Source organism: Salvelinus alpinus, chromosome 10 (genome assembly GCF_045679555.1).
Source record: "Salvelinus alpinus chromosome 10, SLU_Salpinus.1, whole genome shotgun sequence".
Lineage (NCBI taxonomy): Eukaryota > Metazoa > Chordata > Actinopteri > Salmoniformes > Salmonidae > Salvelinus > Salvelinus alpinus.
The window spans coordinates 44,726,807-44,753,199 of record NC_092095.1 but is presented as its reverse complement, the minus strand read 5'-3'; the positions used below and the strand labels follow the sequence as shown (position 1 = coordinate 44,753,199).

General features: G+C 40.7%; 1 protein-coding gene across 1 annotated transcript; it reads right to left on the bottom strand.

Moving 5' to 3' along the window:
• Window positions 1-337: 337 nt before the first annotated feature.
• Window positions 338-26,393, bottom strand: LOC139532084 (zinc finger CCCH domain-containing protein 15-like). Its single transcript, XM_071329216.1, has 10 exons — window positions 26,236-26,393; window positions 25,522-25,617; window positions 13,050-13,155; window positions 10,832-10,984; window positions 10,633-10,733; window positions 8,845-9,027; window positions 8,378-8,524; window positions 8,138-8,239; window positions 7,835-7,967; window positions 338-598 (listed from the first exon to the last, which is right to left on the bottom strand). The coding sequence occupies exons 1-10, from the start codon at window positions 26,311-26,313 to the stop codon at window positions 426-428; spliced, it is 1,272 nt and encodes a 423-aa protein (XP_071185317.1). The 5' UTR covers window positions 26,314-26,393; the 3' UTR covers window positions 338-425.

The following is a 26,393-nucleotide window of genomic DNA, read 5'->3' as shown; positions in this document are numbered from 1 at the left end:
CAATATATGCAGATCCCAAAAGTGTAAATAATTGCATGAATATGGAATTGCTCTTAATCTGCTATTCAATCAGGGTTTTTTACACTATAACCCTACGTCCCTGTTGTACCTGCTCGAAAGGAGTTGCACAATCTGTCATGGTATGGTCTAATAATACAAGTCAGGAGGATGTTTATTAGATAGAACCCAAAATCAATATACAGGATTCAGGACAGCCAGAAAGAACTGGTGATTTCACATGAACCAGATTCAAGATGTACTCCCTCTCAAATCCTTTTCACTCTCTTCGCAATCAGGACCACTGAGGGGGAAAAGAAACAGCAGCAGCAACAAGATGTGAGCATCAGCATGTTTTATTGTGAATCTGTTTTAGACATCTCTTATTCATAGTCCATGAGGCACTGTTCTACTAGAAGTCATCATTGTCAGTCATCCAGGTCCAGTGTGTTGAGTTCCTCATCCAGTTCGTCCAGGTCCTCGCCGGTGAAAAGGTTCTCGTCCACAGGCACGGGCTCTGCTTCCTTGTCGTCGAGAGTCTCGTCTTCCCCATCGTGCCCGTTCTCCTCCACACCTCCGCAAGCACCGTTCAGCTGGTCATCTGGGAGATGGCGCAAGGCACAGGTTCAGAACATCACATCTGCTCAGTCAAAGGCTTCAGCATCTGTGCTGTGACCCATGAACGGAATTGCAATGGTAGGTGACGTGGCAAGGGAGTCATTCAACTTTGTGCAAGGGCATCTGGGATTAGAATTTATATTTTTTTACTTTTAATATAGCCATTGATTCCTGAAGAATATAACTTATAAATTCCTCATGATGGGGTATGACAGTTAGTTCAACTGTCATACCCCATCAGAACCCCAATTATAAGCTTGTTTTACTCAATTGTTTACAATTACATTGCTTACAAACACTGTATAGCTTAAAGGGGAAATCCTCAGTTGAAACAAAGCGTTCTCCCTGTCCATTTCGGTAAAAAGCTATGGGCTGGAATACAATCAAATTCATACAGAGCTATGGATGCAAGGACTGACCATCCATGATTTCAAAATTATAGTTTTAACCAGGGGTTGGAACCGGTTCAGGGAACAGAACCGAAAACATTTTTCAAGGAACAGAAATGTAACCGGGAACGAAAGTGATCCATATTGTTCCGGGAACAGAACGATTATTTTAAAAGCATGGAAATAAGTTCACATTTTTAGTTCCAGGCATTTTTTATTTATTTTATTTAACCAGGTAGGCTAGTTGAGAACAAGTTCTCATTTACAACTGCGACCTGGCCAAGATAAAGCATAGCAGTGTGAACAGACAACAACACAGAGTTACACATGGAGTAAACAATAAACAAGTCAATAACACAGTAGGGGAAAAAATGAGTCTATATACATTGTGTGCAAAAGGCATGAGGTAGGCAATAAATAGGCCATAGGAGCGAATAATTACAATTTAGCAGATTAACACTGGAGTGATAAATCATCAGATGATCATGTGCAAGTAGAAATACTGGTGTGCAAAAGAGCAGAAAAGTAAATAAATAAAAACAGTAAGGGGGTGAGGTAGGTAAATTGGGTGGGCTGTTTACAGATGGACTATGTACAGCTGCAGCGAACGGTTAGCTGCTCAGATAGCAGATGTTTAAAGTTGGTGAGGGAAATAAAAGTCTCCAACTTCAGCGATTTTTGCAATTCGTTCCAGTCACAGGCAGCAGAGAACTGGAAGGAAAGGCGGCCAAATGAGGTGTTGGCTTTTGGGATGATCAGTGAGATATACCTGCTGGAGCGCGTGCTACGGGTGGGTGTTGTTATCGTGACCAGTGAACTGAGATAAGGCAGAGCTTTACCTAGCATGGACTTATAGATGACCTGGAGCCAGTGGGTCTGGCGACGAATATGTAGCGAGGGCCAGCCGACTAGAGCATTTATTTCTAGTCCCACAAGCTGAAAATATTTGTCAGTGTGTGTGCAGGCTCCCTGCCCCTCCCAAGTATAGGGTACTGTACTGACGTTAAAACCGTGATAAGATCGGAGAGGTTTTTTATTAGCTAAAGAATGGATTAACTTTTTGAATGTTACTTAAGGATTACTATAGGCCTAGTTATCACGTTTCACATTGGATTTATTCATTACAAAAAAAGGTAAAACATGTCTTTAATTCTGGTGCCGCTCTGCACACACAAGCTTGTTAGCTAGCTCAAAAGGACATTCAAAGTCCCTTCATAGAAGCTGCTCCTCCTAGGTATAATTCTGTGGACCTAATTGAGATAATGCATGTCATAACAAGATGCCTAGTGCTTCAAGCCTGCTCTTCAACCCTCTCTTCACACATCTTGTGCCATAGGCTACACTTGTCTGTTCATCACGCATGTGACCAGTTCTTATAGCCTTTAGCCGTACCCTTATCCTACTCCTCCTCTGGTGATGTAGAGGTTAATCCAGGCCCTGTTGCCTCTAGTTCCACTCCTATTCCCCAGGCGCTATCATTTGTTGACTTCTGTAACAGCAAAAGCCTTGGTTTCATGCATGTTAACATCAGACGCCTCCTCCCTAAGTTTGTTTGCTTTAGCACACTCTGCCAAACCTGATGTCCTAGTAATGTCTGAATCCTGGCTTAGGAAGGCAACCAAAAATTCAGAAATTTCCATCCCCAATTGGGTTGTTATAGACCCCCCCCCCCCAACTGTGTCCTGGACACCAATTAATTGACGTCCGTAATGGGTCCGCGGTCAAACGATCACCCCTCATCACTGTCAAACGCTCCCTAAAACACTTCAGTGAGCAGGCCTTTCTAATCAACCTGGAAGTATGTTGACCTCATTCCGTCAGTAGAGGATGTCTGGTTATTCTTTAAAAGTGCTTTCCTCACCATCTTAAATAAGCATGCCCCGTTCAAAAAATATAGAACTAAGAACAGATATAGCCCTTCGTTCACTCCAGACCTGACTGCCCTTGACCAGCACAAAAACATCCTGTGGCGTACTGCATTAGCATGAAATAGCCCCCGCGATATGCAACTTTTCATCAAAGTTAGGAACCAATATGCACAGGCAGTTTGAAAAAGCTAGCCTTTGCTTTCCTAACAGAAATTTGCATCCTGTTGCAAACTCCAAAAAGTTCGGGACACTGTAAAATCCATGGAGAATAAGAGCACCTCCTCCCAGCTGCCCACTGCACTGAGGCTAGGAAACACTGTCACTACCAATAAATCTACAATAATCGAGAATTTCAATAAGCATTTTTCTACGGCTGGCCATGCTTTCCACCTGGCTACCCCGGTCATCAGCTCTGCACCCGCCACAGCAACTTGCCCAAGCCTCCCCCATTTCTCCTTCACCCAAATCCAGATAGCTGATGTTCTGAAAGAGCTGCAAAATCTGGACCCCTACAAATTAGCTGGGCTAGACAATCTGGACCCTCTCCTTCTCTCCTTCAAGCTCAAGGTCCCAAACGATATCATAACCGCCATCGATAAGAGACATTACTGTGCAGCTATAATCATTGACCCGGCCAAGGATTTCGACTCTGTCAATCCCCACATTCTTATCGGCAGACTCAACTGCCTTGGTTTCTCAAATGACTGTCTCGCCTGGTTCACCAACTACTTCTCAGATAGAGTTCAGTGTGTCAAATCGGAGGGCCTGTTGTCCAGACCTCTGGCAGTCTCTATGGGGGTTATTATTTTTTACAGCTTATTAGCGTACACCTAATATGTTCCCCCTGTTGATGATGTTTATTATATATTAAGGTTGAACCAAAAGATTACATGTAACAAAAATGAAATATACGAAATTATGTGAAATTGAATGAAACAATAATGTATGTGGATACTAATATAATGTACAATATTCCATTATGTTTCTATATGATAATAGCATAATATATTTCATATGCCATATAGTTTTTTTTAACAGTTTCACAAATTAATTTAAATTAACTTAATCATTATGACACACCCCTCACTACTGTCATTGGTTACACTAATTGCACTGTGGTTCTACATGACCTGGTTCAAGTATTCATGACATTACTCTGAAGAAGGCACAGTGATTCGGAAACGTTGGTAAATACCCATTGAATTGCTGGGAGATTACACATGGAGTGTGCGACTTTCCTTATTCTTATAGTTTATAGTTTATTCGCCGTTAGTCAGCACCTCCACACAAACTTTTATTATGGGTGTGCGCCAGCTCACGCTTTTTTAAAAATGGTATTATTATTATTTATTTTTTTATCTACTATTATCTCTCGATGACAGCACCCTAATCAATCAACTCCCTTGCCAATATGGGAACTTGTGAAGGATGGTTTTGTTCTCTTTTTAACAAAAAATATATGCCTTATAGAAATAGGACATGTTAATCACAAAACATAGTGTGTTGCTAACCCAGCTATTATAGTGTTGCACAAACATAGCGGGAATGCAGTAAAGATGTTGCTAATCTAGGGTGTCGACTGTGCTAACCACAAGGTTGAGACAAGATGGAAAATTACTGAATTACAAGAAAACAGGAACTGAGCAATGTAGCAACCGACAACTAAGCTCAATCTTCATAACAAACACTTCCGGATATCTGGATCCTGTGTGCTGTGAGGCTGGGACCAGCCTGGGCACCACCGATAGGCTAGCAAGTTTAAACCATGCTAAGCATCATTATGACACACCCCTCACTACTGTCATTGATTACACTAATTGCACTGTGGTTCAACATAACCTGGTTCAAGTATTCATAACAACCTGAAGTAGGCACAGTGATGCCGAAACGCTGGCAAATACCCATTAAATTGCTGGGAGATTACACATGGAGTGTGCAAATTTATTTTGATAGTTTATAGTCTCTATGGGGGTGCCACAGGGTTCAATTCTCGGGCCGACTCTCTTCTCTGTATACATCAATGATGTAGCTCTTGCTTGCTGGTGACTCTGATCCACCTCTACACAGACGACACCATTCTGTATACGTCTGGCCCTTCTTTGGACACTTAACTTCTTCGGGGTAGGGGGCAGCATTTTCACTTTTGGATAAATAGCATGCCAAAATTCAACTGGCTACTACTCATCCCCAGAATATAAGATATGCATACTATTAGTAGATTTGGATAGAAAACACTCTGAAGTTTCTAAAACTGTTTGAATCATGTCTGTGAGAATAACAGAACTTATGTAGCAGGCGAAACCCCGAGGACAAACCATTCAGAATTTTTATTTTTTGAGGTCACTGTCTTTTCAATGAGTTTTCATTGGGACACCAGCTTTCTAAGGTACTTGTTTGCAGTTCCTACCGCTTCCACTGGATGTCACCAGTCTTTGGAAATTTGTTGAGGTTATTCCTTTGTGTAATGAAGAAGTACAGCCATCGTAAATGAGGGTCACTTGAAGTAAATTGTTTGAGAGAGGCACATTACCAAAAAAGTTGCGTCAGTTTGTTTTCTTTTTGTATTGAACACAGATCATCCCGTCTTCAAATTGATTGATTATTAACGTTTAAAAATACCTAACGTTGTATTACAAAAGTAGTTTGAAATGTTTTGGTAAAGTTTACATGTAACTTTTGATATATTTTGCAGTGACGTTGCGCAAGTTGGAAGCTGTGTTTTTCTGGATGAAACGCGCCACAAAAATTGACATTTTGGATATATATCGACGGAATTAATCGAACAAAATGACCATTTGTGATGTTTATGGGACATATTGGAGTGCCAACAAAATAATTTTGTCAAAGGTAAGGCATGAATTATATTTTTATTTCTGCGTTTTGTGTCGTGCCTGCAGTGTTGAAATATGCTACTCTCTTTGTTTACTGTTGTGCTATCATCAGATAATAGCATCTTATGCTTTCACCAAAAAGCCTTTTTGAAATCTGACATATTGGCTGGATTCACAACGAGTGTAGCTTTAAATTTGGTATCTTACATGTCTGATTTAATGAATGTTTGATTTTTATATCATTTTATTTGAATATGGCGCTCTGTGTTTTAGGTGGGACGCAATCCCAGAGAGGTTAACAAACCTCCAGACGAGCTTCAATGCCATACAACACTCCTTCCGTGGCCTCCAACTGCTCTTAAATGCAAGCAAAACTAAATGCATGCTCTTTAACCGATGGCTGCCCGCACCTGCCTGCCCAGCATCACTACTCGGGATGGTTTTGACTTACAATATGTGGACAACTACAAATACCTAGGTGTCTGGCTAGACTGTAAACTCTCCTTCCAGACTCACATTAAGCATCTCCAATCCAAAATTAAATCTAGAATCGGCTTCCTATTTCGCAACAAAGCATCCTTCACTCATGCTGCCAAACATACCCTTGTAAAACTGACTATCCTACCGATCCTTGACTTTGGCGATGTCATTTACAAAATAGCCTACAACACTCTACTCAGCAAATTGGATGCAGACTATCACAGTGCCATTCGTTTTGTCACCAAAGCCCCATATACTACCCACCGCTGCGACCTGTATGCTCTCGTTGGCAGGCCCTCGCTTCATATGTCGCCAAACCCACTGGCTCCAGGTCATCTATAAGTCTTCGCTAGGTAAAGCCCCGCCTTATCTCAGCTCACTGGTCACCATAGCAGCACTCACCTGTAGCACACGCTCCAGCAGGTATATTTCACTGGTCCCCCCAAAGCCAACTCCTCCTTTGGCCGCCTTTCCTTCCAGTTCTCTGCTGCCAATGACTTGAACGAATTGCAAAAATCACTGAAACTGGAGACATATCTCCCTCTAACTTTAAGCATCAGCTGTCAGAGCAGCTAACCGATCATTGCACCTGTACATAGCCCATCTCTAAATAGCCCACCCAACTACCTCATCTCCATGTTATTTATGCATTTGCTCCTTTGCACCCCAGTATCTCTACTTGCACATTCATCTTCTGCACATCTATCACTCCAGTGTTTAATTGCTAAATTGTAATTATTTTGCCATTATGGCCTATTTATTGCCTTACCTCCCTAATCTTACTACATTTGCACACACTGTACATTGATTTTTCTATTGTGTTATTGACTACGTTTGTTTATCCCATGTGTAACTCTGTGTCGCACTGCTTTGCTCTATCTTGGCCAGGTCACAGTTGTAAATGAGAACTTGTTCTCAATTGGCCTACCTGGTTAAATAAAGGCGGGAAAAAATATATAATAATAAAAATGTAAACTAGCTTGCCTGCTCAATCCGCACTGATTGGTGAAGTAATTTAATCAGCTAAAATGAAAAAAAGAAATGATTTTACAGTTTAAAATAGTTACAGAAACTATATAAAACAGTTACTTTTTGGGGGTTTGAACCGTTTCAGAACTTTCTTTTGCTGGTCGGAAGAGTGGAACAAAATTATTTTGAGGCTTCTGTTCAGAATGAAATGATTGGAAAATAATTTCAGTTCCAAACCCTGGTTTTAACCATGTTTTACTTTGTTTACAAACATTGGAGTAAGACAAGCTTATATTTTGGATTCTGGCGGGGTACGATAGTTGAACTAAGCTCATTTATAAGTATTATTCTTCAGAAGTCAATATCATTCATTTATAAATCCAAAAGTGGATGTACCAACTGCAGATTGTCCCTTTAAAACTATAATTGTGATCAAAAGGATGGTCAGTCGTTGTATCATTAGGTCTGTCTACGAATTTGAGTTTATCAGCTGTTTACAGAAACAAGTGAATCTCGGATTGCCCCTTTAAAGGCTGAGGGCCAATTGTGTGATAGAAAGAGGTTTAAAGACAGACATGTTATGGAAAACACATTGGGATGAAAGAAATACTTTGGAAAAAAAGAGATCAAGGATAATGTGGCTTCCATTAATTTTATTGGCAGAATAATTTCAAACACTCACCATTCGTTTCCTTTGTTGGCTTTGATTTGGCTGTGAATCTGTCAACTGCAGCAACAGTTATTCCGGTGTTGTCAACTTCCTTTGGAACAAACCTGTCTAGATCAACGTCCTGGAACTCCTGAACATATTCAGCCTGTGGGGGGGGGGGGGGGGGGGGTGACCAGTATCAATGTCATACATATGTATCACTTCATGATCATTAAATCTGGTGTAGCACCTACACACTTTAAGGTACTTCAGTAAAGATTTCCTGAGTATCCCCAGAGATGCATACCTATTGAAAAATGTGTTTATCAGGCTTACCTCAACGTCATCATTGTCCTCAAAATATTTTATGTCATCAGCCTCCTCATCGTCATCATCAGCCAGATCAGGACAGAACTCAAATACTTGACGGCCGCTAACCTACACAACAAAAACAACAACTCGTGTTAGTATTAAAATGTTTTCCACTTATCTGTAAGATGTGATACTGCAATCAAAATACATTATTATTTTGAGCTTTAGCAACATCCTCTGATAGAAAACAAAATCAAAGCTCACTCCAAAGGACCTGCCAGCTTTGAAATCAGCCTTCTTTTTCTCCATGTCTTGCTCTGCCTTGGCCACTTTTTCTTGCCTTTTCCTCTTTTTCCAGGCCAAGAAGGTCTCCAGAGTTATTCGGGTGACATTTGGTCCTAGGGCAGATCGCTGACAGACAAAGTCATTTTTTGGTAACATTTCTTAAACAGTAACAGCCCACAGAAACTTCACAGGATCTCAATCTCAGCACTGTTATTGAATAAGTCACAAGTTAGATTTCTTTTTATGTTGGTCACTGAGTGATCTCAAACATGAACAGTTGACAGACAGTCCTGGCATCCATAGCTTTTTATGCATTTCAGAGTGGATAAAGTAGCGGGGCTGCCGATTGAAACAAACACTGTGGCTTGAAGAGTAATATGGGCTAAATAATAATAAGACAAATCTCAAGTAGGAACATGAATTTGAATGAAAGTGGTCAAATCTACCTCATTCTCTATCAACTCTTCCATTGAGATTTCATCTTCCTTTTCATCCTTCTTCTGGTCTTTCTTGAGCACAAACCCAGCAGGCAATGCATGGCGGTACATACAAGTGTCAGCTCCACTAGGACATACCCAAAACCAACCATATTTGTTGTTTTCAATGGCATCAAGGAAATGCTTGCAAACCTACAAGATGATAAAAGCAGAAGTAAGTATCCTATACATATACATATAACATATAGCCAATGTATCATAATATACAGTGCATTCAGAAAGTATTCAGACCCCTTGACTTTTTCCACATTTTGTTACGTTACAGCCTTATTCAACAAACAAAAAAATCCCCCTCAAACTATGACATTTTTGCAAATTGATTGAAAATAAACTGAAATATACCATTTACTTAAGTATTCAGACCCTTTACTCAGTACTTTGTTGAAGCACCTTCGGCAGCGATTACAGCCTCTAGTCTTCTTGGGTACAAGCTTTGCATGCCTGTATTTGGGGAATTTGTCACATTCTTCTCTGCAGATCATCATCTCAGGCTGGATGGGGAGCATCGCTGGACAGCTATTTTCAGGTCTCTCCAGAGATGTTCGATCGGGTTCAAATCCGGACTCTGGCTGGGCCACTCAAGGTTATTAAGACGTGTCCCGAGGCCACTTGTCTTGGCTGTGTACTTAGGGTCGGTATCCTGTTGGAAGGTGAACCTTCAGCCCAGTCAGAGGTCCTGAGCGCTCTGGAGCAGGTTTTCATCAAGGATCTCTGTACTTTTCTCCGTTCATCTTTGCCTCGATCCTGACTAGTCTCCCAGTCCCAGCCGCTGAAAAACATCCCGACAGCATGGTGGTGCTGCCACCACCATGCTTCACCGTAGGGATGGTGCCATGTTTCCTCCAGATGTTATGCTTGGCATTCAGGCCAAAGAGTTCAATCTGGTTTCATCAGACCAGAGAATCTTGTTTCTCATGTTCTGAGAGTCCTTTAGTCAGTTTAGTTCTGAGAGTCCTTTTGGAAAATTCCATAGCGGGCTGTCATGTGCCTTTTACTGAGGAGTGGCTTCCGTCTGGCCACTCTACAATAAAGGCCTGATTGGTGGAGTGATGCAGAGATGGTTGTTCTGGAAGGTTCTCCCATCTCCACAGAGGACCTCTGGAGCTCTGTCAGAGTGACCATTGGGTTCTTAGTCACCCTGACCAAGGCCCTTCTCGCTAAACTGCTTAGTTTGGCCAGGCGGCCAGCTCTAGGAAGAGTCATGGTTCCAAACTTCTTCCATTTAAGAATGATGGAGGCCACTGTTTTCTTGGGAACCTTCAATGCTGCAGACATTTTTGGTACCCTTCCCAGATCTGTGCCTCGACACAATCCTGTCTCGGAGCCCTACGGACAATTCCTTCGACCTCATGGTTTGGTTTTTGCTCTGACATGCACTGTCAACTGTGGGACCTTAGACAGGTGTGTGCCTTTCCAAATCATGTCCAATCAATTACATTTACCACAGGTGGACACCAATCAAGTTGTAGAATCATGTTAAGGATGATCAATGGAAACCGGATGCACCCAAGCTCCTTTTCAAGTCTCATAGCAAAGAGTCTGAATAGCTATGTAAAATTGAAAAATCTGTTTTCGCTTTGATATTATGGGGTATTGAGTGTAGATTCAGGATTTTAAAAAAGTTGAACAAGGCTGTAAAATAAAATGTGGAAAAAGGGAAGAGGTCTGAACATTTTCTGAATGCACTGTATAGTAGTAGATTAATCTTAGCTTTTAGGGGGATGTGCCAAAACATACAATTTGAGTTTTTGAGCTTTGAGCTTTTTTCTTTTCAGCTTCTCCGTGCTTCTGGTTCACAACCTCCTCCAACTTCTTCTCATCCCAATTATCCATGGTGTCTATACAAAACAGGATAAATAGTCAGCTCTACAAAACCCAGCAGAGATATCAGCTGTTTATTCACTGCTGACAACACTAATGATTAGAAGACACTAACCTTTCTCAAGCTCGTCATCTCTCTTGTCAACGTAGAGGCTCCGTTTTTCACACTTCCTCTCGAGTGTCAAATCGTGGGAGAACTTGCACTTGTCTCCTTTGGTGCATTGGCCTTGCTTGAAGAAGGCACAGAGAACTGACTTTGGGTCCACCCCTGCAGAATTAAGAGGAAAATGTAACAAGTACTGAATGTTTCTTCTCGCGCTCATTAACTCAGGGTCTTTCCTGCCACTGTTGCCAGATGGGTGGATTGAATAGAATAATTACACAATTTTTTTCCCTTATTCTCTTTTGTTATTGTAACCCAACAGAGGGTAACAATATTGGGTAATGATTTAAATTATGTACAGTACCAGTCAAAAGTTTGGACAGCTACTCATTCAAGGGTTTTGCTTTATTTTTTACTATTTTCTAATTTGTAGAACAGAAAAGACATCAAAACTATGAACACATGGATTCATGTAGTAACTAAAAAAAAGTGTTAAATCAAAATAGATTTGATAAACTTTAGATTCTTCTTCTTGTGCAGAGCTGTCATCAGGGCAAAGGGTGGCTACTTTGAAATATATTCTGATTTGTTTAACACTTTTTTGGTTACTACATGATTCCATGTGTTGTCAGTTTTTGATGTCTTCACTATTATTCTACAATGTAGAAACTAGTCAAAATAAAGAAAAACCCTTGAATGCGTAGGTGTGTCCAAACTTTTGACTGGTACTGTACATCAACAACAAACATTAACATTCATTACAAACTCATTCATTGAAACACGCAATACAATCTGTAAGAACTTTATTAACATAAGTGAACATATCATTTGTTAAAACTGTTACAAATGCTTTTACATGTTAGTGTTAAACTTGTAATTTGAGACACCTCTTTTACAGAGCCCTCATGCGTTGCAATAAACTTTTCTTTACAGAGACAACTTAGAGCGAACATTGCAAATTGGGTTAATTGAAACCTGATAACCCTTCAGAGAAAACGATGCACTAATGGAATGAATATAGTATCTTATAGTATCTCCGACACAAGACGGCAATGATGCAACTATGCACACCTGTTGGCTTTTCTAGACTGAGGATAATGCTCAGTTTATACCATTCTACCTTTTTGCACCTTTGCCCTGTTCTAATTCTTGACAAACATTAGTGGTGGGTAGTATGCATACGCCTAAACAGTGATTAATCCTGACAATATGAGTTTCCTAAGCATTCAATAGGGTAAGGTCCCAAAACGTCCTTTTATATTAAACAGGGCATTTTCTGAATCTATGTACAGTTGAAGTCAGAAGTTTACATACACCTTAGCCAAATACACTTAAACTCACTCACAATTCCTGACATTTAATCCTAGTAAAAATTCTCTGTCTTCGGTCAGTTAGGATCACCACTATTTTAAGAATGTGAAATGACAGAATAATAGTAAAGATAATTATTTATTTCAGCTTTTATTTATTCCATCACATTCCCAGTGGGTCAGAAGTTCACATACACTCAATTAGTATTTGGAAGCATTGTCTTTAAATTGTTTAACGTGGGTCAAACATTTCAAACACACAAGCTTCCCACAGAAAGTTGGGTGAATTTTGGCTCATTCCTCCTGACAGAGCTGGTGTAACGGAGTCAGGTTTGTAGGCCTCCTTGCTCGCACACGCTTTTTCAGTTCTGCCCTCAAATTTTCTATGGGATTGAGGTCAGGGCTTTGTGATGGCCACTCCAATACCTTGACTTTGTTGTCCTTAAGCCATTTTACCACAACTTTAGAAGTATGCTTGGCGTCATTGTCCATTTGGAAGACCCATTTGCGACCAAGCTTTAACTTCCTGACTGATGTCTTGAGATGTTGCTTTAATATATCCACATAATTTTCAAGTATAAACACCAATTAGCCTTCTAAAGCCATGACGTCATTTTCTGGAATTTTCCAAGCTGTTTAAAGTCAACTTAGTGTATGTAAACTTCTGACCCACTGGAATTGTGACAGTGAATTATAAGTGAAATAATCTGGTCTGTAAACAATTGTTGGAAAAATGACTTGTGTCATGCATAAAGTAGATGTCCTAACCGTCTTGCCAAAACTTTAGTTTGTTAATAAGAAATTTGAGGAGTGGTTGAAAAACGAGTTAATGACTCCAACCTAAGTGTATGTAAACTTCCGACTTCAACTGTACTAGAAGAAACTTTGTAGCTGAATATAGAAGGCATTTCCATCCTCACCTTTAGCGACTTTCTGAGCAGCCACCACTGGCTTGAAAAGCTCGTTCAGCTCATCTAACTCTTTCTTCTTGTCACCCTTTTTGTTCTTGTCCCCTTCAACAGCAGCCTAGGAAAACAGGATCTAGTTAGTCACAAGTCCACAACAGGAACCAGGTTTGCCGGCCTCCTGACCTAATAGCAAGCTATAGCTTGAGTTTAGGTCGGCTTTATATCCATTTACATTTTCCAGAAGGTGCCTTGTTTGCCTTGTGTAGCAAGAACGTTGAATGAACTGTCATTTGGACTTACTCTGCCAATTGTCCACTTGGTTGGTAATATGCCATTTGAAATTTCACAAAATATCCACAGGAAGTATTATCAAACCGACTTTTGAAAATGCTTGTTCTGCTGTTGAAATTCCTATCTGGCAGTATGCATGCATCGGGTGCATGTATTTATGTCTTATGTGCATGCCTCAGGGGGATGAAAAAACTAAATCATGAGAGCTAGGCACAGAGACATGAGGTTTGAAGTCAGTTTAAAGAGATTCTTCAGTACTTTTGTATCAGGGTTCGTACACATTTTGACAGATAGAATCTCATGACTTTTAACCAAATGTCCTTTACGCATGTATAAAAAAAGTATGCCTAAAGTGGTAGACTCAAAGGCTGCTCTCTGGCGCCATGTAGCATCTTCTGTCATTGTGCAAGGCCCTTAACACCCCCACCCCCCCCCCCCCCAAAGTAGAATAGCTTTCAGGCAACTGTATAAAACATGTGGTCAGTCTGGAGAGCTACTGGGTGTGCAGGCTTTTGATCAAACACAGAGCCAGTTTATCAAGGTCCAGCATAGCAGCTTATTTCTAAAATGTTTGTAAGAGGGGGACTAGAATAAAAGCCTACACACCCATTGGCTCTCCTGGAGCACTCACTCCTGTCATAATGAAGTGCTTTGAGAGACTAGTCAAGGATCACATCACCTTGACCTTACCTGACAGCCTAAACCCACTTCAATTTGCTTACGGCCCCAATACATCCAGACAATGCAATCGCCGTCGCACTGCACACTGCCCTATCCCATCTGAATAAGAGGAATACATACCTATGTAAGAATGCTGTTCATTGACTATAGCTCAGCATTCAACACCATAGTACCCACCAAGCTCATCATTAAGCTTGAGGCCCTGGGTCTGAACATCACCCTGTGCAACTGGGTCCTGGGGACTTCCTGGCGGGCCACCCCCAGGTGGCTAAGGTAGGAAACAACACCTCCACTTCGCTGATCCTCAACACTGGGGACCCACAAGGGTGCGTGCTCAGCCCCCTCCTGTACTTCCTGGTCACCCATGACTAGCATGGCCACGCACGCCTCCAACTCAATCAAGTTTCAGATGACAACAGTAGTAGGCCTGATTACCAACAATGACGAGACAGCCTACAGGGAGGTGGTGAGGGCCGTTGGTGTGTGGTGCCAGGAAAATAACCTCACTCAACGTCAACACAACAAAAGAGCTGATCATGGACTTCAGGAATCAGCAGAGGGAGCACGCCCCTATCCACATCGACGGGACTGCAGTGGAGAAGGTGGAAAGCTTCAAGCTCCTCGGCATAAACATCACTGACAAACGGAAATGGTCCACCCACACAGACAGAGTGGTGAAGAGGGCGGAATAGTGCCTCTTCAACCTCAGGAGGCTGAAGAAATTTGGCTTGGCACCTAAAACCACCAAACTTATACAGACGCACAATTGAGAGCATCCTGTCGGACTGTACCACCGCCTGGTATGGCAACTGCACCACCCACAACCGTAAGGCTCTCCAGAGGGTGGTGCGGTCTGCACAACGCATCACCGTGGGCAAACTACCTGCCCTCCAGGACACCTACAGCACCCGATGTCACAGGAAGCCCAAAAAGATCATCAAGAACAACCACCCAAGCCACTGCGTGTTCACCCTGCTATAATCCAGAAGGCAAGGTCAGTACAGGTGCATCAAAGCTGGGACTGAGAGACTGAAAAACAGCTTCTATCTCAAGGCCACCAGACTTAAATAGCAATCACAAGCACAGAGGCTGCTGCCCTATATACAGACGACTTGAAATCACTGGCCACTAATGTTTACATATTTTGCATTACCATCTCATATGTATATATTGTACTTTATTCTATTGTACTGTATCCTAGTCTTTGCCGCGCTGACATTGCTCATTCAAATATTTATATAGTCTTAATTCCTTTACTTAGATGTGTGTATTGTGAAATTGTTAGATATTACTGCACTGTTGGAGCTAGAGAAAAAAGCATTGCACTACACACGCAATAACATTTTCTAAACACGTGTATGTGACCAATAATCGATTTGACCACCCTTGATGTATAACATTGCAACATTACAACCAAATAGTTTCTCTTGAAATAATGATCTCATTCAATATATCAAAGATCAAATGGCTATGGTAGGTTACAAATATTTGGATTCATCTGAAGCAAACCCACAAATTTAGGAAATACATTTTTTCTAGTTTAACCTCTCTAGGGTACGTGAGACGGTAGCGTCCCACCTCTTCAACAGCCAGTGAAACTGCAGGGCGCCAAATTCAAAACAGAAATCCCATAATTAAAATTCCTCAAACATACATGTATTTTACACCATTTTAAAGATACACTTGTAAATCCAGCCACAGTGTCCAATTTCAAAAAGGCTTTACGACGAAAGCAAACCAAACAATTATGTTAGGTGAGTGCCTATTCACAGAATAACACAGCCATTTTTCCAGCCAAAGAGAGGATTCACAAAAAGCAGAAATATAGATAAAATAAATCACTAACCTTTGATGATCTTCATCAGATGACACTCATAGGACTTTACGGAAAAAGCAAACCATGCAATAATCTGAGTCGGCGCTCAGAGCCCAATCAAGACACAAATATATCCGCCATATTGTGCAGTCAACAGAAGTCAGAAATAACATTATAAACATTCACTTACCTTTGATGATCTTCATCAGAATGCACTCCCAGGAATCGCAGTTCCACAATAACTGTTTGTTTTGTTCGATAATGTCCATCATTTATGTCCAAATTCCTCCTTGTTTTTCTAGTGTTCAGTACACTTTCCAAACTCACGACGCGCGGGCAAGTCCAGCGGAAAGTACGGATGAAAAGTTTCAAAAGTTATATTACAGACCATAAAAACATGACAAACGAAGTATTGAATAAATACTATAGGATGTTTTTAACATAATTCTTCAATAATGTTCCAACCGGAGAATTCCTTTATCTTCAGAAGTGCGATGGAACAGAGCTCGCTCTCACATGAACGCGCATGGTCAGCGCATGTTCAGGTCATGGTAGACCTTACTCAATCCCCTCTCATTCGGCCCCACTTCACAGTAGAAGCATCAGACAAGGTTCTAAAGACTGTTGACATCTAGTGGAAGTGCAACATTACCAATATCCCACTGTATCTTCAATAGGAGCTGAGTTGAAAATCGACCATTCTCAGATTTCCCACTTCCTGGTTTTCTCATGTTTTTGCCTGCCATATGAGTTCTGTTATACTCACAGACATCATTCAAACAGTTTTAGAAACTTCAGAGTGTTTTCTATCCAAATCTACTAATAATATGCATACTCTAGCTTTTATGGCTTTGTAGCAGGCCGTTTACTCTGGGCATGCTTTTCATCCGGACGTGAAAATACTGCCCCCTACCCCAAAGAAGTTAATAATTTATCTTAGCTGCCTTAGAAGTATTTACTTTGCAGGCTGACTAGCATCTAGTTGCAATGTCCCAACATTATCCCAAAATCTACTGGAAGTATCTACTAAACAAGTTGAAGCCACATAAACCAAAAGGCTACAGTATTATTTTTTCCCAAAATTACTGTTCGCAGTTCCAACTATTATTTTGATTCACCACGATTGAACCAAATTATACAATCATTTGTTTTGTCAAAGAATCGTTTAAAATAATCATATGAATCGTTCAAAAATGTAAATCAACTTTGAATGGCCATATTCGTGTGTGTCGGCGGTGGAAAGTTTTTGGGGACATGACAAAAACACGAATACATACTAATAATGGCAAAAAAGTTACCTAGAGGGTACAAGATATGTTTTGAATTGGCTACTAGTTATTAGTCTGTTCTTTAACATATTTTATAGGTTAGGCCTGCTTCTGCAATGTCCGACTGTCTCGCTCTCCTTGAGCAACGGCCCACTCGTCTCGCACAGATGCAAGTGATGCGCCCAAACACGCTAAAGTGACATTCGGATCCAGGCTGATATGTTGATTTTCAATTGATTGATAAAATATTTAAAAACTATGCCTAAATAAATTACATTAACAGAAATTATTAAATTCATTTCCAACAGGTCCCAGACGTGCTCAATGGGATTGAGATACAGGCTCATCGCTGGCCATGGCAGAACACTGACATTCCTGTCTTGCAAGAAATCACGCTCAGAACGAGCAGTATGTCTGGTGCATTGTCATGTCAGGGTAAGACCGCAGGAAGGGTACCACATGAGGGAGGAGGATGTCTTCCCTGTAACGCGCAGGGTTGAGATTGCCTGCAATGACAACAAGCTCAGTCCGATGATGTGACACACCACCCCAGACCATGACGGACCCTCCACCTCCAAATCGATCCCACTCCAGAGAACAGTCCCCGGTGTAACGCCCATTCCTTCGACGATAAACGTGAATCCGACCATCATCCCTGGTGAGACAAAACCGCGACTCGTCAGTGAAGAGCACTTTTTGCCAGTCCTGTCTGGTCCAGCGACGGCGGGTTTGTGCACAACCCAGTGTTGTCTGGTGAGGACCTGCCTTACAACAGGCCTACAAGCCCTCAGTCCAGCCTCTCAGCCTATTGCGGACAGTCTGAGCACTGATGGAGGGATTGTGCGTTTCTGGTGTAACTTGGGCAGTTGTTGTTGCCATCCTGTACCTGTCCAGCAGGTGTAATATTCGGATGTACTGATCCTGTGCAGGTGTTGTTACACGTGGTCTGCCACTGTGAGGACGATCAGCTGTCCGTCCTGTCTCCCTGTAGCGCTGTCTTAGACGGCTCACAGTATGGACATTGCAATTTATTGCCCTGGACACATCTGCAGTCCTCATGCCTCCTTGCAGTATGCCTAAGGCACGTTCACGCAGATGAGCAGGGACCCTGGGCATCTTTCTTTTGGTGTTTTTCCAGAGTCAGTAGAAAGGCCTCTTTAGTGTCCTAAGTTTTAATTGCCTACTGTCTGTAAGCTGTTAGTGTCTTAACGACCGTTCCACAGGTGCATGATCATTAATTGTTTATGGTTCATTGAACAAGCATGGGAAACAGTGTTAAAACCCTTTACAATGAATATCTGAAGTTATTTGGATTTTTACGAATTATTTTTTAAAGACAGGGTCCTGAAAAAGGGACGTTTCTTTTTTTGCTGAGTTTATGTGTATCCCATAATTGCTCTCTCTCGTTCTACTGTGTGCATCTTGATAGCTGTCACTCAAAATTGTGATGGCCAGCCCCCTAGCAATTTGAGCTTCAGCCTAGCTGAGGGGAAACGGCGCTGCCCAGCTTCCAGAAAAGTGTCTTTCAAACTAGGCATTGCGTGGCTAATTGAGGTAAGACAGTAATTCTGATGCATGTATGAACTGCACATTAACCTTTACCACCCCGGCGTTCCGCTAGCGGAACTCCTCCCACATTCCACTGAAAAGCCAGAGCGCGAAATTCATTTTTTTATTTTTATTTTTATTTTACTTTCACACATTAACAAGTCCAATACAGCTAATGAATACACATCTTGTGAATCCAGCCAACATGTCGGATTTTTAAAATGTTTTACAGGGAAAACACAATATATATTTATGTAAGCTCACCAACAAATAGAAAAAAGCACAGACATTTTTCACAGCACAGGTAGCATGCACAAAATCAACCAAACTAACCTAGAACAAACCAAAGAAACCAAGAAACAACTTAATCAGATGACAGTCTTATAACATGTTATACAATAAATCTATGTTTTGTTTCGAAACATGTGCATATTTCAGGTATAAATCATAGTTTACATTGCGGCTACAATCAGAAATTGCACCGAAAGCAGCCAGAATAATTACAGACACCAACGTGACATAGCGAAATACTCATAAAACATTTCTGAAAAATACAGCAAATGAAAGACAAAGATCTTGTGAATACAGCCAATATTTCCGATTTTTTAAGTGTTTTACAGCGAAAACACAATATAGCATTATATTAGCTTACTACAAAAGCCTACCACACTACCGCATTCATTCATCAAGGCACGTTAGCGATAGCAATAGGCACGTTAGCGTTAGCGAATAAACCAGCAAAAGATATTAAATTTCACTAACCTTCATGAACCTTCCTCAGATGACAGTCCTATAACATCAGGTTATACATACACTTATGTTTTGTTCGAAAATGTGCATATTTAGAGCTGAAATCCGTGGTTATACAACGTAGCATAACGTAGCATAACGTGCTAACGTAGCATCTTTTTCCCAGAATGTGCGGATATTTCTATTAGACTCTCACCTATTCTGACCAAATAGCTATTCATAAACATTACAAAAAAATACATGTTGTATAGGAAACGATAGATCCATTAGTTCTTAATGCAATCGCAGTGTTAGAATTCTAAAAATATCTTCATTACGACATAAGACTTAGTTATGGTAAGGGAATAACCAAAACCTGAGCGCAAAGCTACTAGTACACAGTTCGACAGATATATATGAAATAGCATCACAAAATGGTTCCTACTTTTGCTGATCTTCTATCAGAATGTTGTACAAGGGGTCCTTTGTCCAGAACAATCGTTGTTTGGTATTAGAACGTTCTTTTTCCCTCTTGAATTAGCAAGCACACTGGCCATGTGGCGCTAAGCTCTCCAACGTCAACAAAGTCAAACAACGCAACACGCATAACGTCCCGAATAAATTTCAATAATCTAATGAAACTATATTGAAAAAACTTACTTTAGGATGATATTGTAACATGTATCAAATAAAATCAAAGCCGGAGATCATATTCGCCCATAACGACAGGTTTCCAGTAGGCAATAACATGTCCCAACACGCGCCTTGCAGAAAACAGAAAATGGGGGACACGTTGTTCCAAGAGGGCGTATTCAACGTCAGACAGAGATAATCAACTAATTTTTCCTCTCACTTCCTCTTGACATCCGGGTGAAGGTGTATGACGTGCACGTATAGTCATACGTATCATGCCCATTTATAGGCAGTCACTTGAACAGAACATAGATTTCAGACTTTCCACTTCCTGGTCACAAAGTGTGCTGCCAAATGAGTTCTGTTTTACCCACAGACAAAATTCAAACAGTTTTAGAAACTAGAGAGTGTTTTCTATCCAATAGTAATAATAATATGCATATTGTACGAGCAAGAATTGAGTACGAGGCCGTTTAAATTGGGCACGTTTTTCCCCAAAAGTTGAAACAGCACCCCCTGTCCTCATCAGGTTTTAACACATCCAGCCTAAAGTCGGCGGTTTCAACAATAATTACTCGCCAAAGTTCCGGAGCATGTCTTTAATACTTTCCTGTGGATGTTTTGTCTCAAATTTCCAACAGCACAAGGACGAACTCAGTGGACAACCAGCAGATTAAGTTCAACTGAAGTTTATTCAACATTCTGACTTGTAATGGGATTGTTCAGTCTTCTGGAATCTATATGTTATTGTTAGCAACTAGTGTGGGAAGTCCAAACTCAGAATTAAGACGCTAGATCCAGGCAAAAATTAGGCTAGATGAGTGTCAATTCAAAGTAAATTAGCGAGAAAACATCTATAGATTGATGTAGCCATAAGAACCTGACTTTCGTCAAAATTCTTCTCTAGTTGGAACAGAGCTATGCCAGAATGTGGACAGCGCGGAGCCCGGCGCGGTATATGGCTGGGAAAAATGTACCTCAATCCAATGATGGAATATGTTGCTGTACTCTTAAAATGTTCCCAAAATGATAAAATGTTTAATTGATAAGATTGAAATACCGTAATTTCCGGACTATAAGCCGCTACTATTTCCCACGCTTTGAACCTCGCGGCTTATACAATGACGCGGCTAATTTATGGATTTTCCCCGCTTTCACAAGATTCATGCCGCCAAAAAACTGGGCACCGTCACATAATGTGACGTAAATCGAGCGCGCTCAAACTTCCCATCATTCTGATTACGGTAGTCATTTTGTCACCCTCAACAAAGTATTTGCAGCCACTCGACATCAGTGTAAATCGTGCATTTAAGGTGGCGCTCCGTGTTCAGTGGGAGGCTTGGATGACAAGTGGGGAGAAATCCTTCACTAAAACGGGCCGCATGCGAAGAGCAACTTATGGTCAAGTCTGCCAGTGGGTCCTGACAGCGTGGAGCAAAAATCCACTATCATCAACGGGTTTCGAAAGGCTGGACTGCTGCGTGTTGAAGAGGGCAGCATGAGCTCAGTGGGGAATTTGCCTCCGGATGAAAGTGACAAGAGCGACAATGAAAACGATCCAACATCGGATGAAGCAATTCTGAGGCTATTCAACTCCGACACCGAAGGAGATGACTTCAGTGGTTTCAGTGCACAGGAGGAGGAAGATAGTGACCAATGACTTTCTTGGTAGGCTACTGTTTACTGCAATTTTTTATTTTTGTTACAAGCCGTGTTTCGTTAAAGCCTATTTATTTGTGTTACAAGCCGTGTTTCGTTTAAAAGCCTATTTCTTTTTGTTACAAGCCGTGTTTCGTTTAAAAGCCTATTTCTTTTTGTTACAAGCCGTGTTTCGTTTAAAAGCCTATTTCTTTTTGTTACAAGCCGTGTTTCGTTTAAAGGCTATGTAATGTTCATTTGTTTCAATGTACCGGTAGGCACCTGTGGCTTATAGACATGTGCGGCTTATTTATGTACAAAATACATATTTCTTTTTAAATTCAGTGGGTGCGGCTTATATTCAGGTGCGCTTAATAGTTCAGAAATTACGGTACTGCTAGTTTTTTATTAAACTGTCTTTTTCGTCAGCCTGCTAGGCCAGCAACTACTAGCCCATTGGATCCCAAGAAAATGCAACGCTAAGCGTTGGTGAGTAGTAGCTACCTTAAGTGTTGTAAAATCCAACGGGTTGCTTTAGCTGTTAACATTCTGGCATAGCACACTGTTGCGACTAGCGCTCAAAAACTCTAGGGGGCATTTTGACTCCTAACAGATTTCAGCGATTAGCTTCGCCCAAGACTGGCTCATGTGACCTACAATCCCGACTGTTTTAAAGTTTAGAAACATAAATAATTGTTGGTTGCGATACAGCTTTCGAAACATATGGCCCTTAGTCATCAGCGAGAAAGAATCATTAAAATAAAAAATACACTTACTGTCGCAGTGTTGCACAGATCCATACAGCTTTGGGTGGCTCCATCCGGCAAAACTACACTTCCTGAGTTACGCTTACACACAAGTGTTTGGAGCACACTATAGATAGCTAATTAGCACAGGTGGTCGCATCTGTGCCTGCGGTCCAAACACTTAAAAGACACATCCTATCCCCTCAGCCCTCAAATTAAGTGTACACTTTTGATGACGTATTATGATGTCTGACGAGTATACACTTGCAGGGCAAGGAAGGAAGGAATGATTTTTAAATGGACCATCCTTGGCCAGAAATTCGTCACTCGTTCATCCCGTGATGATTGTGTTTTCAGCCGCCGGTAGCTTGTGGGTGCTTTATATGCCCTACAGTCAATTATGAGTGCATGCCTACTTAAATTAAATATATAATTATTATACGCGTACTGTATGCTTGCTAGCAAATTAATTAGCTAAATAACATTAGCTAGAACGTCTGAAGGAAAATGTTTTATTTTTTAAAAATCCAAAAGATAACAAAAACATATTTACGAGATGTGTTTGTGCCGTCATGTGCATTAGTAGCACAATTTCTAACTTATTTGCATTAGTTTTTACTTACACTTGTATGTTGACTTCTCCATTGATGTTTTTACGCTTTCGCTGACTTTTCTTAGTGGATGTACAATCTTCGCGAATTGAAAAATGGGGAGTTTCAGGCCACGGAGTGAACATAATTGTACACTCGCAAAGCCGACTAAAAACGAGGGCTGAGGGGCTTACGTTGCAAACTTCCCTTGCTTGGCTAATCATTTGGACCGCCCTCCAAGATGGCGATGGGGCATAATGTATAAGGCATAAGTGGACAAAGGTGTGTCTTTTAAGTGTTTGGACCGCAGCCTGTCTTCCATAAACAAGCGCTGTAACATGGAGATATGGCCGTGTGGGAACACTAACCATATAGTGTGTAGATATTTAACGTTTAATTTTCTTTACTGATATGGAAGAAACGTTCCTTATGTTTCCAAAACAATACCGCAAGCGATGCATGTTAATGTTAACAGCAAGCGCCAGGGATCTTAACAAAACTCCCCTGGTCAGATGATACTATTATCAATAGGCGTTAACCTTTACCGAACCTCAACCCCGTATCCGGGATCACCCCCCACCCCCCACACACTGATTAGCATAGATAGCATAGCTTCAGAAGTAGATAGTAGCATCTAAATATCATTAAATCACAAGTCCAAGACACCAGATGAAAGATACAGATCTTGTGAATAAAGCCACCATTTCAGATTTTTAAAATGTTTTACAGGGAAGACAAAATATGTAAATCTATTAGCTAAACACGTTAGCAAAATACACCACTATTCTAACTCCATCAGTTTCTTACTCCTTCAGGTGCTATCACCAATTCGGCTCAACTAAGATATTGATATCCACTAACCAAGAAAAAACCTCTTCAGATGACAGTCTGATAACATATTCATGGTATAGGATAGTTTTTGTTAGAAAAAAGTGCATATTTCAGGTAGAAATCACAGTTTACAATTGGCACCGACCATCGCAAATCGACTAGAATTACTAGATATGAGCAACGTGTATGACCAATTTACTCATCATAAAACATTTCATAAGAATAGACAAAGCATAGCAATGGAAAGACCCAGATCTTGTGATTCCAGACAATATTTCAGATTTTCTAAGCGTTTTACAGCGAAAACACAATAAATCGATAAGTTAGCATACTACATGTGAAAACGTTACCAGAGCATCGATTCCAGCCAAAGAGCGCTATAACGTAATCACCGCCAAAAGATATTAATTTTTTCACTAACCTTCTCAGAATTCTTCCGATGACACTCCTGTAACATCATTTTACAACATACATATACAGTTTGTTCGAAAAGGTGCATATTTAGCCATACAAAACCGTGGTTACACAATAAAAATACTAGGAAATCAAGCCTCAATATGTCTGACGTCATCTATCAGAGTGATCTAGTTTAATTAAAAGCTAATCATATACTTGACTAAAAAATACAGGGTTGACAGGAATCGAAAGACAAATTAGTTCTTAATGCAACCGCTGATTTACATTTTTAAAATTATCCTTACTTTTCAATACAGGGTTGGCCAAGTGAAGCTATACCAAACAAAATGGCGATGTATGCGTTTAAAATATTTCGACAGAAACACGGTTTATCATATTAAATATTGCTTACTTTGAGCTGATCTTCCATCATATTCTTGGGCAATGTATCCTTTCTATGTTATAAACGTCTTTTGGTCGATAGATGTCCTCTGTCCTTCGAAATGTCCACTAACAACGACCGAGACCGCGAAACGTTCCCAAAGCTAGAAAGTGCACGACAAATAAATTCCTCAGAATCGCACTAAACGGATATAAATTGCTATAAAACGGTTAAAATTAACCACATTATGATGTTTTTAACAACTATAACGACTGAAAACATGACCGGAGAAATATAGCTGGTTAGAAAACGATTTGGAACGAGGCAGGTCCGATGGCCTTCACGCTTGAGGCGCACGTTGAGAAAGGGCGGTCTCTGTACATTTTGGTCATTTATAATGGCTGTGAACGTCCCATCGATTTCATTGAAAACGTGATGACGTACAGACACCCAGAGGAAGACGTAGGCAGTGTCGGTTTCTTCATAGCATTCACTGTGGCCTTATAAACAGACCCCAGATCAGAGGTAAAAATTTCTGAAATCTGAACCCTGTCATGAAAAGTGCTGTAAAAATTGTTCTGTACCACTCAGAGACAAAATTTCAACTCCTATAGAAACTATAGACTGTTTTCTATCCAATAATAACAATAATATGCATATTGTACGATCAAGAATTTAGCACGAGGCAGTTTAATTTGGAGACCCAAATATGCTAATGCGGAACAGCACCCCCTATAGTTGCAAGAAGTTAAAGCAATGAATGTCTATGAATGGGGTACATTCTGACCAGACAGAAGATATGAACAAAAGCCTGGTTCTTATGGCTATAGGTTGATGATGCTCTAATGGCAAACATCTCTGATGAAATTACAAGTCAAGCCAGTGGTCATTCACTGAGAAACAACAAGACTGTAGGCCTGACTGGTCCAGCTTACCTTACAACCAGGAACTTGCTTGACTTGCTGAGAGACATTCTTGATAAATTTCTGTTGTTTTCCACCCTTTTTGTTCTTCAACCCAAATGTCTTGTCCTACATAAAAGATAAACAAATGGAATATCAGCAATTTAATAAGGACATAACGTTAAACGTTAGTTGGCAGGCTACCAAGAAGAAACCTCTGAACGACAAAATAATACGGTTTCTTGCGCTAGCTATCTAAGTAGTTATAGTAGCTGACTAACTAGCTAACTTACTGTACCAACAAAGATTAGATATGCTATCTGTGTTACAACTACTAACGTTAACTAAGCAGTTCATTCAAGCCGTGGACAGACGATCACACAACATAGCTAACATTAATTCGAATAAATAAGTTTGTAACCTTTGCTAGCTACTGTCTGCAGCTAACTAACTACAACATGCAAGTGCAAGTTAGCTACCACGTTCTTAAAAAGGGGTTAGCATAAGAACGCTAACGTTTGTCAGTTTGGTACCTAGCAAATATAACGGTTGGAAAGTGTTCTGCGTTCAACAATCCGTGGTATAACTAGCTAGCATCTAACGTTCTGTCTAACTTACTAGCTAGCTTCACAAAATAACATTTGGACGTTACTGTAATTTAGCTAGCTACCGGTACCTCTTGTAGCTAGCAAACTAGCTTAGCATTATCCCAATTAATTTGGCTATCGTGCGCGAAAGGGATTTCACCTCAATTATCTTTTCCTTCTTCTTTTCTTGCGTTTTTTTACTACCCGCGGCAGCTTGAGCTGGTTTCTTCGGAGGCATAGTGAATGATGTAACAATATTTTGAAATATTCTATTACGATAGCCACCGCTACATGCAGTACTAACAGGCCACTCCGTGA